This window comes from Aythya marila (genome assembly GCF_965140915.1).
Source record: "Aythya marila genome assembly, chromosome: 2".
Classification (NCBI taxonomy): Eukaryota; Metazoa; Chordata; class Aves; order Anseriformes; family Anatidae; genus Aythya; species Aythya marila.
Window position 1 is genome coordinate 149,271,523 of NC_139043.1, and position 12,674 is coordinate 149,284,196.

The 12,674-nt window shown below is 44.1% G+C and overlaps 1 protein-coding gene across 1 annotated transcript in view; it reads left to right on the forward strand.

The window, feature by feature from the left end:
* Positions 1 to 9,730: 9,730 nt before the first annotated feature.
* CCN4 (cellular communication network factor 4) overlaps positions 9,731 to 12,674 on the forward strand; it is a gene marked incomplete at both ends in the record, with an annotated part of 35,990 nt that continues 33,046 nt past the window's right edge. The window contains one exon of the mRNA XM_082752473.1: positions 9,731 to 9,778. Within this exon, the coding sequence (XP_082608599.1) occupies positions 9,731 to 9,778 (48 nt within the window). The remainder of the gene's footprint in view (positions 9,779 to 12,674) is intronic.

Below are 12,674 nucleotides of genomic sequence, written 5' to 3' on the forward strand. Positions count from 1 at the left end.
CTTCCAACGTGTCCAAGGAATAGTGGACTTACGCTGCTGCAAGGGACATTTAAGGCAGACATTAGGCTTAATGTTCTAACTTTGAGGATGGTAAAGGCCTGGAGTAATTTGCTGGAGGGTGGCTGGAGGGAAGAGCCTTGATCCCTGGAGGCTATTAAGACAAGGTTAGACAAACATCTGTCAGGAAGAGTTTAGTTAATATGGTTTGTGCCTTGGAGCAGGGGAGGAATAAGAGGTCCCCATGTGTCTCTTCCAGCCCTTCTTTCCCTCTGACTGTGCCTCAGACGTATTCCCTTGCCTCCTTCCCTATCACATTACCCTTCTGCAGCTTCTGAGTCTGCTCACTAGAGGCTCAAAGCCTTAGCCTTGCTAATAGCCCAGGTCTTTCCCTGCTCCAACAGCCAATAAGCCTGGGGTCCTGAGGAAGGTGGGGGTTGTAGTGACTCCCACCCAAGCAGGTCCTTTGACAGAAGCTGCACTCCAGCACTGCACTGATCCCTATGGGATGCAAGCCCTCTCTATAACCTGGCTGGACACATCCCACAGGCACATCTGATCCAGCCTGTGGTGAATGAATAAAGCTAAGAGGCTTTTAACACATTAAAGCTTTCCTAATCTGGCCACATTACTTCTGGTCTCAGCAGCCACCCTGAGGCCTGAAATAGATCAGAGATTTTTTTTTTTTCTTGTGGTGCCTCTAGGAAGTGACGCATGATGGGGACAACACTCCCCTCTCTGCAAAGGGAAAGGTGGCTTTCCTGCAATACCCCTCACCTTTGTGGCCAGCAAGAACTTGAAATAAATGAAAATAATGAAAACTAGCTACCTCCAAGGGTATTCAGGTGTGGGGGTGAGCTGTGCATTTTCCTGGTTCCATGCAGATCCTCACTCTGTGAGGTGCTGGGAGTGCAGCCAGCCAGTCACTCTTGGTCTGCCATTAGGAGATAAGGACATCATGGCATCTGAGTCTGAAAAGGTAAACAGAACAGGTTGAAAAAGGCAACAGAAAAAAAGCTTGCAAGTCAAGCTAGAATTTAGTGGTTAAAAATGACCACTGTTGCTTGAAATTCCAGGTTCCTCCTTTTAAACTGAGCCCTTATGCTTGCTTTGGAAGGTGCTCCTGTGGGGTGCCTTGAAGGATAAGTATGAGATGTGTTAGCCATGCTGTGATGGACTGAATGGAGGTCAGGGAGTCAGAGTGGGAGTGATGGAAAGCAGCCCCCATGGAGCTGAAGGCCCCTGGGGGAAGAGGGAGGACAGCTTCGCTGCAGCTAAAATAGTTCCTACTGTATTGTAGACTGAAGGGATTGAAATTGGGTTGTGATAGGCTCTAAACAACAGTCCTTAGCTCTGCAAACTTATAGATTATAGCTGGTGACCCAGCAGAAAGGAACAACTTTCTCAAGTAGGACTGGAGCAGGAACAGAGTGAGAAAGGCCCTTTGATTCACTATTCAGTCCTCAAAGTCCTCAGCCTGGGATATCCAAAGTCAAGTTGGACCCCTTTGGACTATGAGCCAGCAAACTTCTCCCTTGTCAAGTAAGCAGTGGGTATCATGACAGTATTAAAGCAGAAAATGATTTTGTGGAACATGGTGAAGAGTTTTCATTTTTGGCATCTCACAGTGTTACTAACATCTAATTGAATTCCAACTTGTGAATAATACGTGCAACCATCTCAGTAAAACTGGATGTTTTTCAAGGCAGATGGATGTAGAGGTTTCATTTTTAGCTTTCCTTTAAAACAAACAAACAAACACACTGGCTACATTTTTTTTCCAGTTGTGGAGTGTACAGATTTTACACTCTATATTTTTTTGTTGTTGTTGCTTAAAAACAGGAATAACTGATGCAGCCTCAGGAACAGTGCTATGGATCCAATGTGTGGATCTTCTCCTCATTCCTTCCCCATTCCTTTGCTGTGTCTGTCTCCCCCAGTGTCCTGAAACAAGTCCTCCTCCTCCAGATTCCTTTCAGGAAGCCTGCCCTGGCTGAATGTATGCAGGCCAGAAGTTGCTCGTGGACTCAACAATTTCAGGCGCTATTAAAGGGAGATGGACCAAAGCCATGTTAAAGAGAAAGAAGTACTGCCAGACCCTGTGAACCATTTTATTGCTTGATGTAAGAAGAAAAACATTTACTGTTTCCTTCAGTTGAGTGTTCCCAGGCCCACAAGAAAGCCACTTTCAGCCACAGGGGAACTGCCCGCTTCCTGTTCTTGGATCAAGGTAGACATCAACTGTTGGGCCTGGACCAACCCTTTTTCTGAGTGCGTGGGCTCAGGGCCTTCTTCCAGGGCAGCCAGTTCTGATCCTTTCCCTCAGGTTGAAAGCAAGCCTGTATCATTCCATCTGCTCCGAATGTTGACAGGAGGAAGATGTTGGATGAATAAGGCCAGAAGTAAATTGTGATTCTTCTCTGTGGTTGCCTCAGAAGGGGGTGGAAATTTTATCGCACAAAGCAGGGATGGATCAAGGTGGACATTGACCACGAAGGACAGAGCTGAGGGAAGTGACCTGCTCTGATACATTATCTCTTATGTCCCATTCCTTTTCTTTACCTCAGGACTGTCTTTTGGGTTGGCAAACAATGATGATCCAAGTGAAATCAGAAAACAAAACCATAATGCTCCCAATTTAGTAAAACTGATTACTAATGCTAACAGGAATTGTGGTCAACACTCTCCAGGACATGAAATGTAGTTTATTGTCTTCATTACCATCTCAGTAAAACGCTTCAGATGCAATTATCAGTGGTAATAAAAACACACATATCCTGAATGTTCACCATAGGTCTCTTCTCAGGTCTCCTCTAAAACAGTCCATATCAGAACCTCACTTTTATTCACCTTCCTGAGGCAGAACCTCTATATATACACTGGTAAGTTACTCAGTCTTGACATTTTGAAAGAATCCTAGTGAGAATTTGTGAGAAAAATAATATTTTACTTCCGAAGGTGGTAGTGTGAAATTTGATACTGTTGTTTTCATCTGTTTTGGTTCTATAACCAAGACTAAATTCAGAAAAAAAATATTAATGTGTGCTGGGAGGAGGCTTAAAGTTGCTGCTTGCAAAAATAAAAAATAAAAACACAAGAACCTGAGAGAATGTGGACTGCCTGTGCCTAAAGTAAAAGTATTTTTGTGAGCACTACATCAATAAAGCCGCTTTCCCTGCAGATTTGTGTCTGGTGGCTGACTGAAAACTCCAGCTGAAGTTGTTTTCCTGCTGTTGGTTGTCTGAAAGGTCTCAGCTGTGTGGCTTCTCTGACTTCCAATAGAACATGAATAAACACTCTGCTTTTCCCGAAGGTGAGATATTCCTACCTACAGCCTCTCTCTTCCTCAGTGCCTCTTTTCACAAAATACACAGGAATGTGATCATCTGAGATTTTGATCTTTTTATCAAGTTTGGCTTGATTTTGGCCAAGAGGTTCAAATATTACCGGGAGGGGACACAGACGGACATGAACACGTACAAAGCGATTGCATAAGCTCCATTTCCCCAGGAAACCAGGACTGAAAGCCGCTCTGTTGAGAGAGAAACATTTACTAACCAAATACCAAAGGAAACTTTGAATAAAAATGTTGCCAGAGTTAGAACATAGAATTTGGATACTCAGGCCATAGAAGGAAAACAAGTACTTGAACGTTTCATGTTTGAGGCAGATTGGATCTTTCAAGAGTCTGATTATAACTTTTGATAAGTAAATAAATGTAGACAAGTCATACAAATTTAAAAAACAACACATGGGCTAGAAGGGTAGATCTGCATTCCAACAGAAAAATCAAGCCCGCTTGAGAGAGGAGATTGTTATGCTTTATAACCTTCATTCTTTTGCACTTAATGCAATCTCATTGGTTTGTTTTATTCTTTTATTTTTATATTTTTTTTCCCAACCAAATATATGTACAACCCAAACTTGGAAATGTGCTTACATATTTATAGTGCTGGGAAGCCTCAGGGTGTGATTGAAAAGGGCAGATTTGATTCCAGTCTTACCTAACCCCAACTGGGAGCAACGACACTAGTCACAGTGAATTTCCAGCAGAACTGAAGAGCTTTCCCTCCTCATGTGGCCAACTCCATCCCAAAGACTGGAGAATATTGCTGCATTAGCAGAAGGAAAAAAAAAAAAAAGTCCCAGAGGAATGAATAGTTGTGTAATTTTGTGGTCGCTGATCTAGAGAATAGAAATACCAGGGTGTAAACATTATCCACAGTGGGTGAAGTCATTTCTTCAAGTGAGTCATAAAATTACTTGTCAAGACCACGATATAAAGCAGGCCAAACTATGGAGGGAGCAGACTGTGCCACTTCAGGAATGCGTGCTGTATTTGCTGGGATTCTTCATCCTTTTATCCTCTCTTAGTTTATTAGTCAATATATTTTCCTCCCTCTTCATGTGCATCAAGGAGAACATCTGCAGGAGGCAAGCCCGAAGGTTAATTCCTCCCCTGCACTTCTCGCATTTGTTCAAATAGTTGAACTAATATTTATGAATAATGCATTGCACCCATTAATGTCACAAATCAACTCTAAGGACTTCATTTTTATACCAGCTGAGGCTCAGACTCAATATATCCTATTAATCCAGCTTCTTTTATTGGTTAGTGAATATTATGTAAATCTTTATTTCCAGAACACAACTATTCCATAGCAAGGATTTCTCAGAGCTTGTTCATATTTCTGGCAGGTTTGTGTTTCTCTGTGGCCTGTTTGTTTTGGTTATTAATTATTCTTGGATCTTGGCATTTTCATTATGTGGTGGTCATTTGTTTATTTTACTTTTTCTTCTATTCTATTTGTTTAAAGTTTATATTAAGAAAACAATATTTATTTCAGAGAAGATATTGAGACACATGGAAAACATTGGGTGCCCTTAAGTGCTGTTGCCATTCTCCTGAATGCCTGGTACTGGTTCAAAAACATCAAAATATAATTTTGCCCACATATTGGCCACATAAATGTCCAACAGGAAATTATGAAAATTTAAGAATAGATGAACACAATAGGCCATTAATTTTGAGGGGAAAATCTAAGAGAAAAAAACAACCAAACAAACAACCAATCAACCAAAAACAAACAAACAAACAAACATGGAATTATAGAAGAAAATAAAATATTTGAAGTTGCTGGCATCAATCACTGATCTGATATGACTCCTCATATTTATAAATTGATAAAATGTTCTACACTGTCTTTAAATAGGAACTTAAACAATGTAATATTTCAATGGCTCTTTTTTTTTTTTTTTTTTTTTTTTTTTTTTCACTACTGCCATTCAAACCATAGATGTTTTCACTCACAGTGGAAGAGCTCAACCCCTGTAAGCCAGGTTAATACTGCTGAAATCAACAGTCACACAGATTGACACCAGCTGAAGAGCTGTCCTAATAGTCTGAGTCTATTTATGGGGGCTGAAACCACAGTCATGTCTCCCCAAAGGCAGTATTCTCACTTGAATATAAATGGTTTTGGCTGCATGAGTGAATTAAATATTGAGGTTTCCATTTTTCAGTTTTGGCTGCAGGCTGTTTGGAGAAATAATCATTCAGTCCTGGAGTGCTGCCTTTCAGACTGGTTTACCTGAACCAAATTATATATATATATTTTAACTGTTGGGTCTATTATCAGCTTGGGGAAGGCAAACCACAGAACTGTGTGTGCTTGCTCAGAAATGGAAACCTGTCTTGAGTAACATTTCAAGGTATCTCACTTCATGGTATTTTTGAAGGGACTGAGGGAATCCAATAGTGGTTTTACTACATTATCTCATCTCCACGTACAAAATACCATCTGGTACCTTCTACATCATGTTACCATGGCTGATCGAGACCAAACAAGTTCTTGGATCTCTACCTGTATTGTGATTCCTATTCTTTTTCATCTCTGGGAAGACTGTTTAAACAGCAAAGACTGAGTACTACTGTTGTATTGCAGGTTCTTGCACTCTGTGGTGTCATCTCATCTCCAAAGACATTCAAAGGGACAGGCTTTGAATGCAACAGGACGTAACTCTCCTTCCTATCACCTCAGTAATAATGACAACAGCAATAATAGGAAGTGCAGTTTGACTCCTGCATCTCACTTCCCATTCCATAACACGTCATGAAGGCGGTGTTGTTACCAGCCTTGCTGCTGTTCTCAAGCCCAGTGGAGTCTCTGCTGTCCTGCAGGTAAAACCTGTGTGAGAGGGGAACCTCCTCCATCACCCGGCCTGAAACATGGGTACTCTGATAGAAGACTAACACAGCTACTTACATGTATTTGGCTTGTTTAAAATCCAGATTCATGACTCAATGACTCAGCCTTTACCTTTTATGAGTCAGGAAATTCCAAGGTACTCTTTTATTTATTTATTTTTTTCCCTTGGACTCACAGGCAGACTGATCTCATTTATTACAGGGTAAATCCACTACAGGCAAGGAGTTATTCCTGCCATGTATTTGCAAGCAAGAGCAGCATCCATCCTCACTGAACCCTCTTTCTGCTCTTAGTAGGTTCTGTGTTCTTTGGCTTGCTACAGCTCTCAGTAAAAGTGTCAAGCACATCACACAGCATAAAATAAATCAATCCATTTCCCAGTTTATTTAGTCTAAAAAGACTGTAAAAAATGATCAAATCAAGAAGCATATTTATGTGGCCAAGAGGGACACATTGAGGAAGGAGTGATACTAAAGTGCTGGGCTTACAGAATCAGAGCTGTTTTACACAGGGGCATGCTACCTGTTTCAGTTCACTGTGGATGTTCGCTGTGACTGCAGAGTGACAAATAGTACCATTCACAGACACAACGTTCATGGAAAGTGAAAGGTAAAGAGGCAAAAGTCATTAAAAACATAAAATGACTTCAAAAGCCAGAAAACACAGAAGCCAGAAGACACTGCAACTGAAAAGCAATGTGTCATCTTGGTTTTATTGAAGAGAAGGGTAAGCAGTGATTTACTGCACCTTTGCAAACGTATCCGCTGGAAGGAGGCACAGAATTCTCATCAGCCAAGCAGACATTGGCAGCAAGATTAAACTAGAAAACTCAGACTGAAAATGCAAGACAAATTTTTAATAGTAAATGTAGCTGAACTTACTGAAACATGAAGTAGATTTTCCATCACTTGAAGATCTTAATTTAAGCTTTAATTTTTGAACCACACAGAGCAGTGTCTTTAGAACCTACATTTATGGAGGTCAGTGAAAATATCCCCAGGATTAAACTCAAGTGAGACATGACTGGAGAGATCTTTTTTAGCATTGCCATCCTTGGAAGGAGCTGAGCCCAGGATGGACTGCTGCTACCTTTGAGTTAAAGAAAAAACTAAATGTCCCTGTCATATGAGACAATGACATAACTGTACACCCAGTCGCACCTGTAAGTGCACTGATTTGCCATATGCATATAGAAATCACTATTAGAGAGGCTGCTGAGGTAGCTGGATGTCTCAGCACCTTACTGTGGAGCTGCAGGTCCACTCCTTAATCCCTGTCTCATTCAAGCTGAGACAGAGGTTTATGGTCACCACATGACAAAATCCCACAACTAACATGAGATGAACTGTGGAGTTGCAAGCAGCCAGATGTCCACATCTCAAAGATTTCATCCTCACTGAAGCACTTGACCACAGCACTAGCTAAGGCATTCTCGAAGGGGAATGAAACACGAAGGGGAAATGCCCAAAGGAGAATGAGATAACCAACTTCTTTGTGAAAACAAAAAATCCAAACACACACACACACAGAAAAAAAAAATAAATCTTCAACTACCATTTCTGGTGTCATTCATAAAGTGTCCTTTCCCTCGATTTTGAAGTCTGATAACTTTGGAGCTTTGAACTCTTTTTCCTTTTGCATTTACAAAGCAAAGCTACTTTTGCTAAGACTGCTAGCATGGCCTCTTGAGCTCCAAGCCTGCAAGCACCACTTGTGAGAGGTAACATTTATCCACTTTGCATCTGAGCCTATTGCCCTGCCTGCTGGTGACAGAGAGGGGTGAGAGAGAACTACTGAAATGGAAAGATGCGGAATGAATGAACAGAGGGGAAAGTGAAGGAACAGGGAGAAGGATGTAGAGGAAGGAGAACATAAACAGCCCTGGAGGAACCTGACAGAAAATGCATACACCACCTGGTCTCCAGGGAGGTATGGCCATCTAGGAGGGGGCTGTGGTGGGCGTGATGATACAGGAGGAGCAAGAGAGGAGGCGACACTTCCTCTGGTTTGCAGCCAAGCTCTGGCTGGATCATTTCCCAGAGCAGCCAGATGTCCAGAGTGTCACAAGGAAAACTTGGTCCTGCTAGAGCTCCCTGGTCCGGCTGGTGTAAAACCATTAAGCTGCCCATCACAGTGGGAAGTGTGAAAGGTGCTGCAAGGATACATGCTACTGGAGTTTATGCATTCCTTGCTCTCCCCTCTCCACCCACCATCAGCTGTATATCCCTCAGAGCTCAGCAGGGACACAAACCCCACTGCAGCACCAGCTCCCCAGCAGGTTTGGGATGGCTGCCTGGGGCTGTGGGGGACTCACCCCAATCACAGGCAGCACACCTCAATCACAGGGGGTAGCCAAGGGTGAGCAGAGGTTTAGGCACTGGTTCACTTCTATTTTGGCCACCAGAACACTCACCCACCCATCACTGCCCAGCCTGCCACGCCAAGTAGGAGGAGTAGGAGGGTTTGCCTGCTTTCAACTTTTCCTTGATGCCTCTTTCAGCCCAGATCTTGACTTTTTTGGTTTTGGGTTTCAGACATGTAAAGCTGTTTAATATGACTTTTTTTTTTTTTTTTTCCCTCTGGGAGCACTCATTTTCATTATCCTTAACTATTTCTGTTTATGGGAGAGATGTTAAATTCTTTCAAATGTGGATTTAAAAGGGTAGGAGAAAATAGCATGCCTGAGTCTAGGTAGGTGGAAATAAGAGAAAGAAAAAAAAAAATCAGAGATGACACAGGTAAAATCCTTCTAATCAGACCAGGATATGCACTAAGATGGATAAAAGTGATCAGGGTTTAGCTCTGTTCACTGTGGGGTTTGCACTCCTGTACCTGGGCAATATTCATTATGCCCACTGCTGGCATGGGATAGAAATATCTGGAGCTGGCAGAGACCCCAACAAACACCACCAAAATCACCGAGGGGATACAAAGCATGGTAGGGGACAGTGTGCCCTTCCTTTTGGAAAAGAGGGGTGCCCTGAGGAGCCAGCAGACTGCTTCCCATGGGATGTGCTCACAGGGCTAACCTCCTTCTGCACTGCAAATGGAGCCACTCCTTGTGAGCGATTACACGCATCAAACATCTGGGGATATTTGTATAGATCTAAGCTCGTTAATCACAGTCAGGAAAGCCTGGCTGAATGTTTCTTGTCCTAGCTGAGTTTCAAGAGCCTAAATGCCACAGGCAGGCTCTGAGCCTTGGACCACTGTGCTGCAGCTTTCCCTTTAAGAGCCCTTTGGCTAAGGCGATGCTCTGAAATGCAGGAGGTGGGACAACACTACACACAAAAATGAAGAAGTGAAGGCAGGAAAAGTTTCTCCAGAGGAAAAATGCAGGGCTTGTCCTTCACCCTGACGTCAGATCTGTCTTTAATAAAATCCCCAAAGAGCCAAGAGAAAAAGGCAGACTGCCTCGGCTAGGTTGCCAGTTGAGGATTGCTCCGCGTTCCCCAAAGTGGTGTTTTTTTCAAAACGGCTCTAAATCTGGGTTCAATCAATGCATTTAATCCCGGCTTCCAGGGATGAGGTGGCTTTTGCCCTGGATTCTAGCAACAAGCAGCATTTTGCAGGTGAGTTTGGAAACTGCAGGAGAGACTTGTCCTCTGCAAACACACTTGGATTTGGTGCGGGGTGGGCAGAGCGTGGTGCGTGCAGGAGCCTGGGCACGGGTAAATGCATGGGAGATGGGAGAGAGGGGAAAGGTGGGAAGGAAAGGAAAGGAAAGGAAAGGAAAGGAAAGGAAAGGAAAGGAAAGGAAAGGAAAGGAAAGGAAAGGAAAGGAAAGGAAAGGAAAGGAAAGGAAAGGAAAGGAAAGGAAAGGAAAGGAAAGGAAAGGAAAGGAAAGGAAAGGAAAGGAAAGGAAAGGAAAGGAAAGGAAAGGAAAGGGAAAATCTCAGAAGTGTGTCTGAACTGAGTCCGTCTCCACTCAGCATCCAGGTGGATCTGCACAGAAAACCGTGGAGTTTTTTGTTTACTTGCTTGCTTCAATCACTGCCATTCTTACTGTGGAACAAAACAAGGAGAGAAAGATTACCCATTGCTGTCTGAAGCGGCCAGGGTCAGGCTGCAAGGGGAGCGGCTCGGGGACGAAAGGGTCCCCAGGGGTGCCAGGACGGGGGCTGGAGCCGTGCCGAGCCGTGCCACAGCCGGGACCGGCACCGGGACGGGGACCGGCACCGGGCGCCGCCGGGCGCTCCCCGCAGGTGTGCGGCTGCCGGAGCCGCCTCGGGGCCGGGAAAGGAAAAGTCTTTTTTTTTTTTTTTTCCCTGCTTCTGCCGGATCTCTGTTTTCTGGTTTGGGCGTGCGGTAGCTGCTTTCCTTTGCCTCCTCTTTGGAGGGAAAAAAAAAATAAATAAATAAAAGAAAGAAGAAAGAAAAGTGTATGGGAGAGCCACTCATTTCTGGAGGTGTTTTCGTTTTGCTTTGCTTTTCCCAGTGCATGCTTGCGGCTTGTGTAAATTCCCCGGGGGTAAGAGCAGTAGAGCAGTTGTGTTTCGGAAGGTAAAAATCAAAGCAAGGAGGTGGAGGGTGCGGGGGGTACCTGTTCCCAGCGGAAGAGCCACTGAGCAGCCATGTGTCCCCTCATCCCCATCCCCATCTTCATCCTCATCCTTATCCTCATCCCTGGAGCCCTGCGGACCCCAAAAGAGGTGCAGAGGGGATGCTTGGACACGCTTGGGCTGCCCAGCGTGAGGTTGTGGCATTCTGAGATCTGTGAGGCTGTGTGAGGCTTCTGCCCAGAGGGGTGGGGGAAATCAGCTGCTTCACACAGGGGGGATTTTGCTTTGCAGGGCTGCTGGCACCAGGGTTGGCTTGCATATAGAGAGATAAAGAGGGGCTTTAAAGCAAGAAAGTAGGAAAGTAGCACGCGTGGTGTGGTACACCAGACGCACCTGTGTGACAGCCGATGGCAGAGCGATAAGTCCTGCCTGAATGTGGAGATGGACTGATACGGTACCCTCCAAGAAAAAAAAAATAGAAAAAGAAAAAAAAAGTGCCACAAAACTAGCAACAAACAAAATGCATCTCTCCGAGGTAAGAATCTACTCTGTTTTTTGTTGAGCAAGTAAAAAGTCACCCAAAGGGAAGGGGGACCCCAACTCCTGCCCCTACCCCTCCACAAGTGCTATTCCAGGACATGTGTGTGAGCCCTGAAAATTTTGTCGTGGTTATCCTGGGTTCCCTTGATATCAAAGACATTTGTCAAAAAAGCAGCTGCAGCATGAAAGTATGTGTGAGTGCATGCAGACACATGCGCCTGCTGTGGGGATGAGTAAGTAAGTGCAATCCAAATATTGCTGGCAGTATGCTTGGGCTGAAGACTATCTGAAAGAGCATCAAAAATAGCCTGCAAAGAGTCCTGGTTCTGGACAGTTTCCAGGTCAAGACCTCCACCCAACAGTGCAGGTGGAGCTCTGTCTCTGCCCTGGAGTAGGGAAGAAATCTCCAAATCTCCACTGAAGATTTCTCTCCAGGCTTTCTGTGGGGTCTTCTCCACACCTGAACTGGGGTGGGGTGGGTTGGTAGGCTGATGAAGGGAAGGTTTCTACCTAAGAGGATGAGGGAGTGGGAAAGAATAGTGTGATAGGATGGAGGGATGGGAGAGGTAGGGGACGGCAACTGGGAGGGATCATTAATCTGTGCAATATCTAAAGGACTTTTGAGAGAAGACCAGGCTTGGTCAGGTCTGCTTAAGAGAAGGATGTCCAAAGGTGGAAGAGATGTTACAAAGTAGTGTGGGGTGTGGCCAGCATGGCCACCCTGCCCAGGAGAGAGAACCCTTCTAAATCACCCAGGTCACAACAGATGAGTGCTGATAAAGCCATGACACAGCCCCACCTCATTGTCCATTGTGTCTTTGGTAGCATATCCCAACAACAGTAAATATCTTTCCAACACTGTGCACACATCCATGGAGTGATAGCACCAGGCAGGCCACTGTGCATGTGCAAAGTTCTGTGGTATCCCTGGGGACCTGTGACATCCTCAAGAGTGATGTCAATATGATGAAAAAGGAGAAAAAAAAAAAAAAAAAAAAAAAAAAAAAAAAAAAAAAAAAAAAAAAAGCTACACTAGGATCTGGGAAGGAGACGTGTATCTTAAAGTGTGTTTCAAAAGACAGCTCTTAGGTTCTCAGGATGGACAGACCATCACTCCTAGTTCTGTATTCAGCCACAGGCAGTTTCTGAGCCCTTAAACAGTTTTATTGATGAAGTTTTGTACTGGACCTCCTGCTCCAAGCCCTCACAACTCAGCAGATATGAGACCCATAATTCAGATTGGACAAAATATCCCAGACCAGGGTGATTAGGAAAGCAATTCTGCATTTTGTAGAAACTTCATAAAAGAGATTATATGTGAAGAAGAATAGCACTAAGAGTTTCTAAAACACGTGAAGTAGGGGGATGAGGGTGTATAGGTAAGGAGTGAATGCAGTTCTGCAGACTTCTCCTTCAATGATGCTGG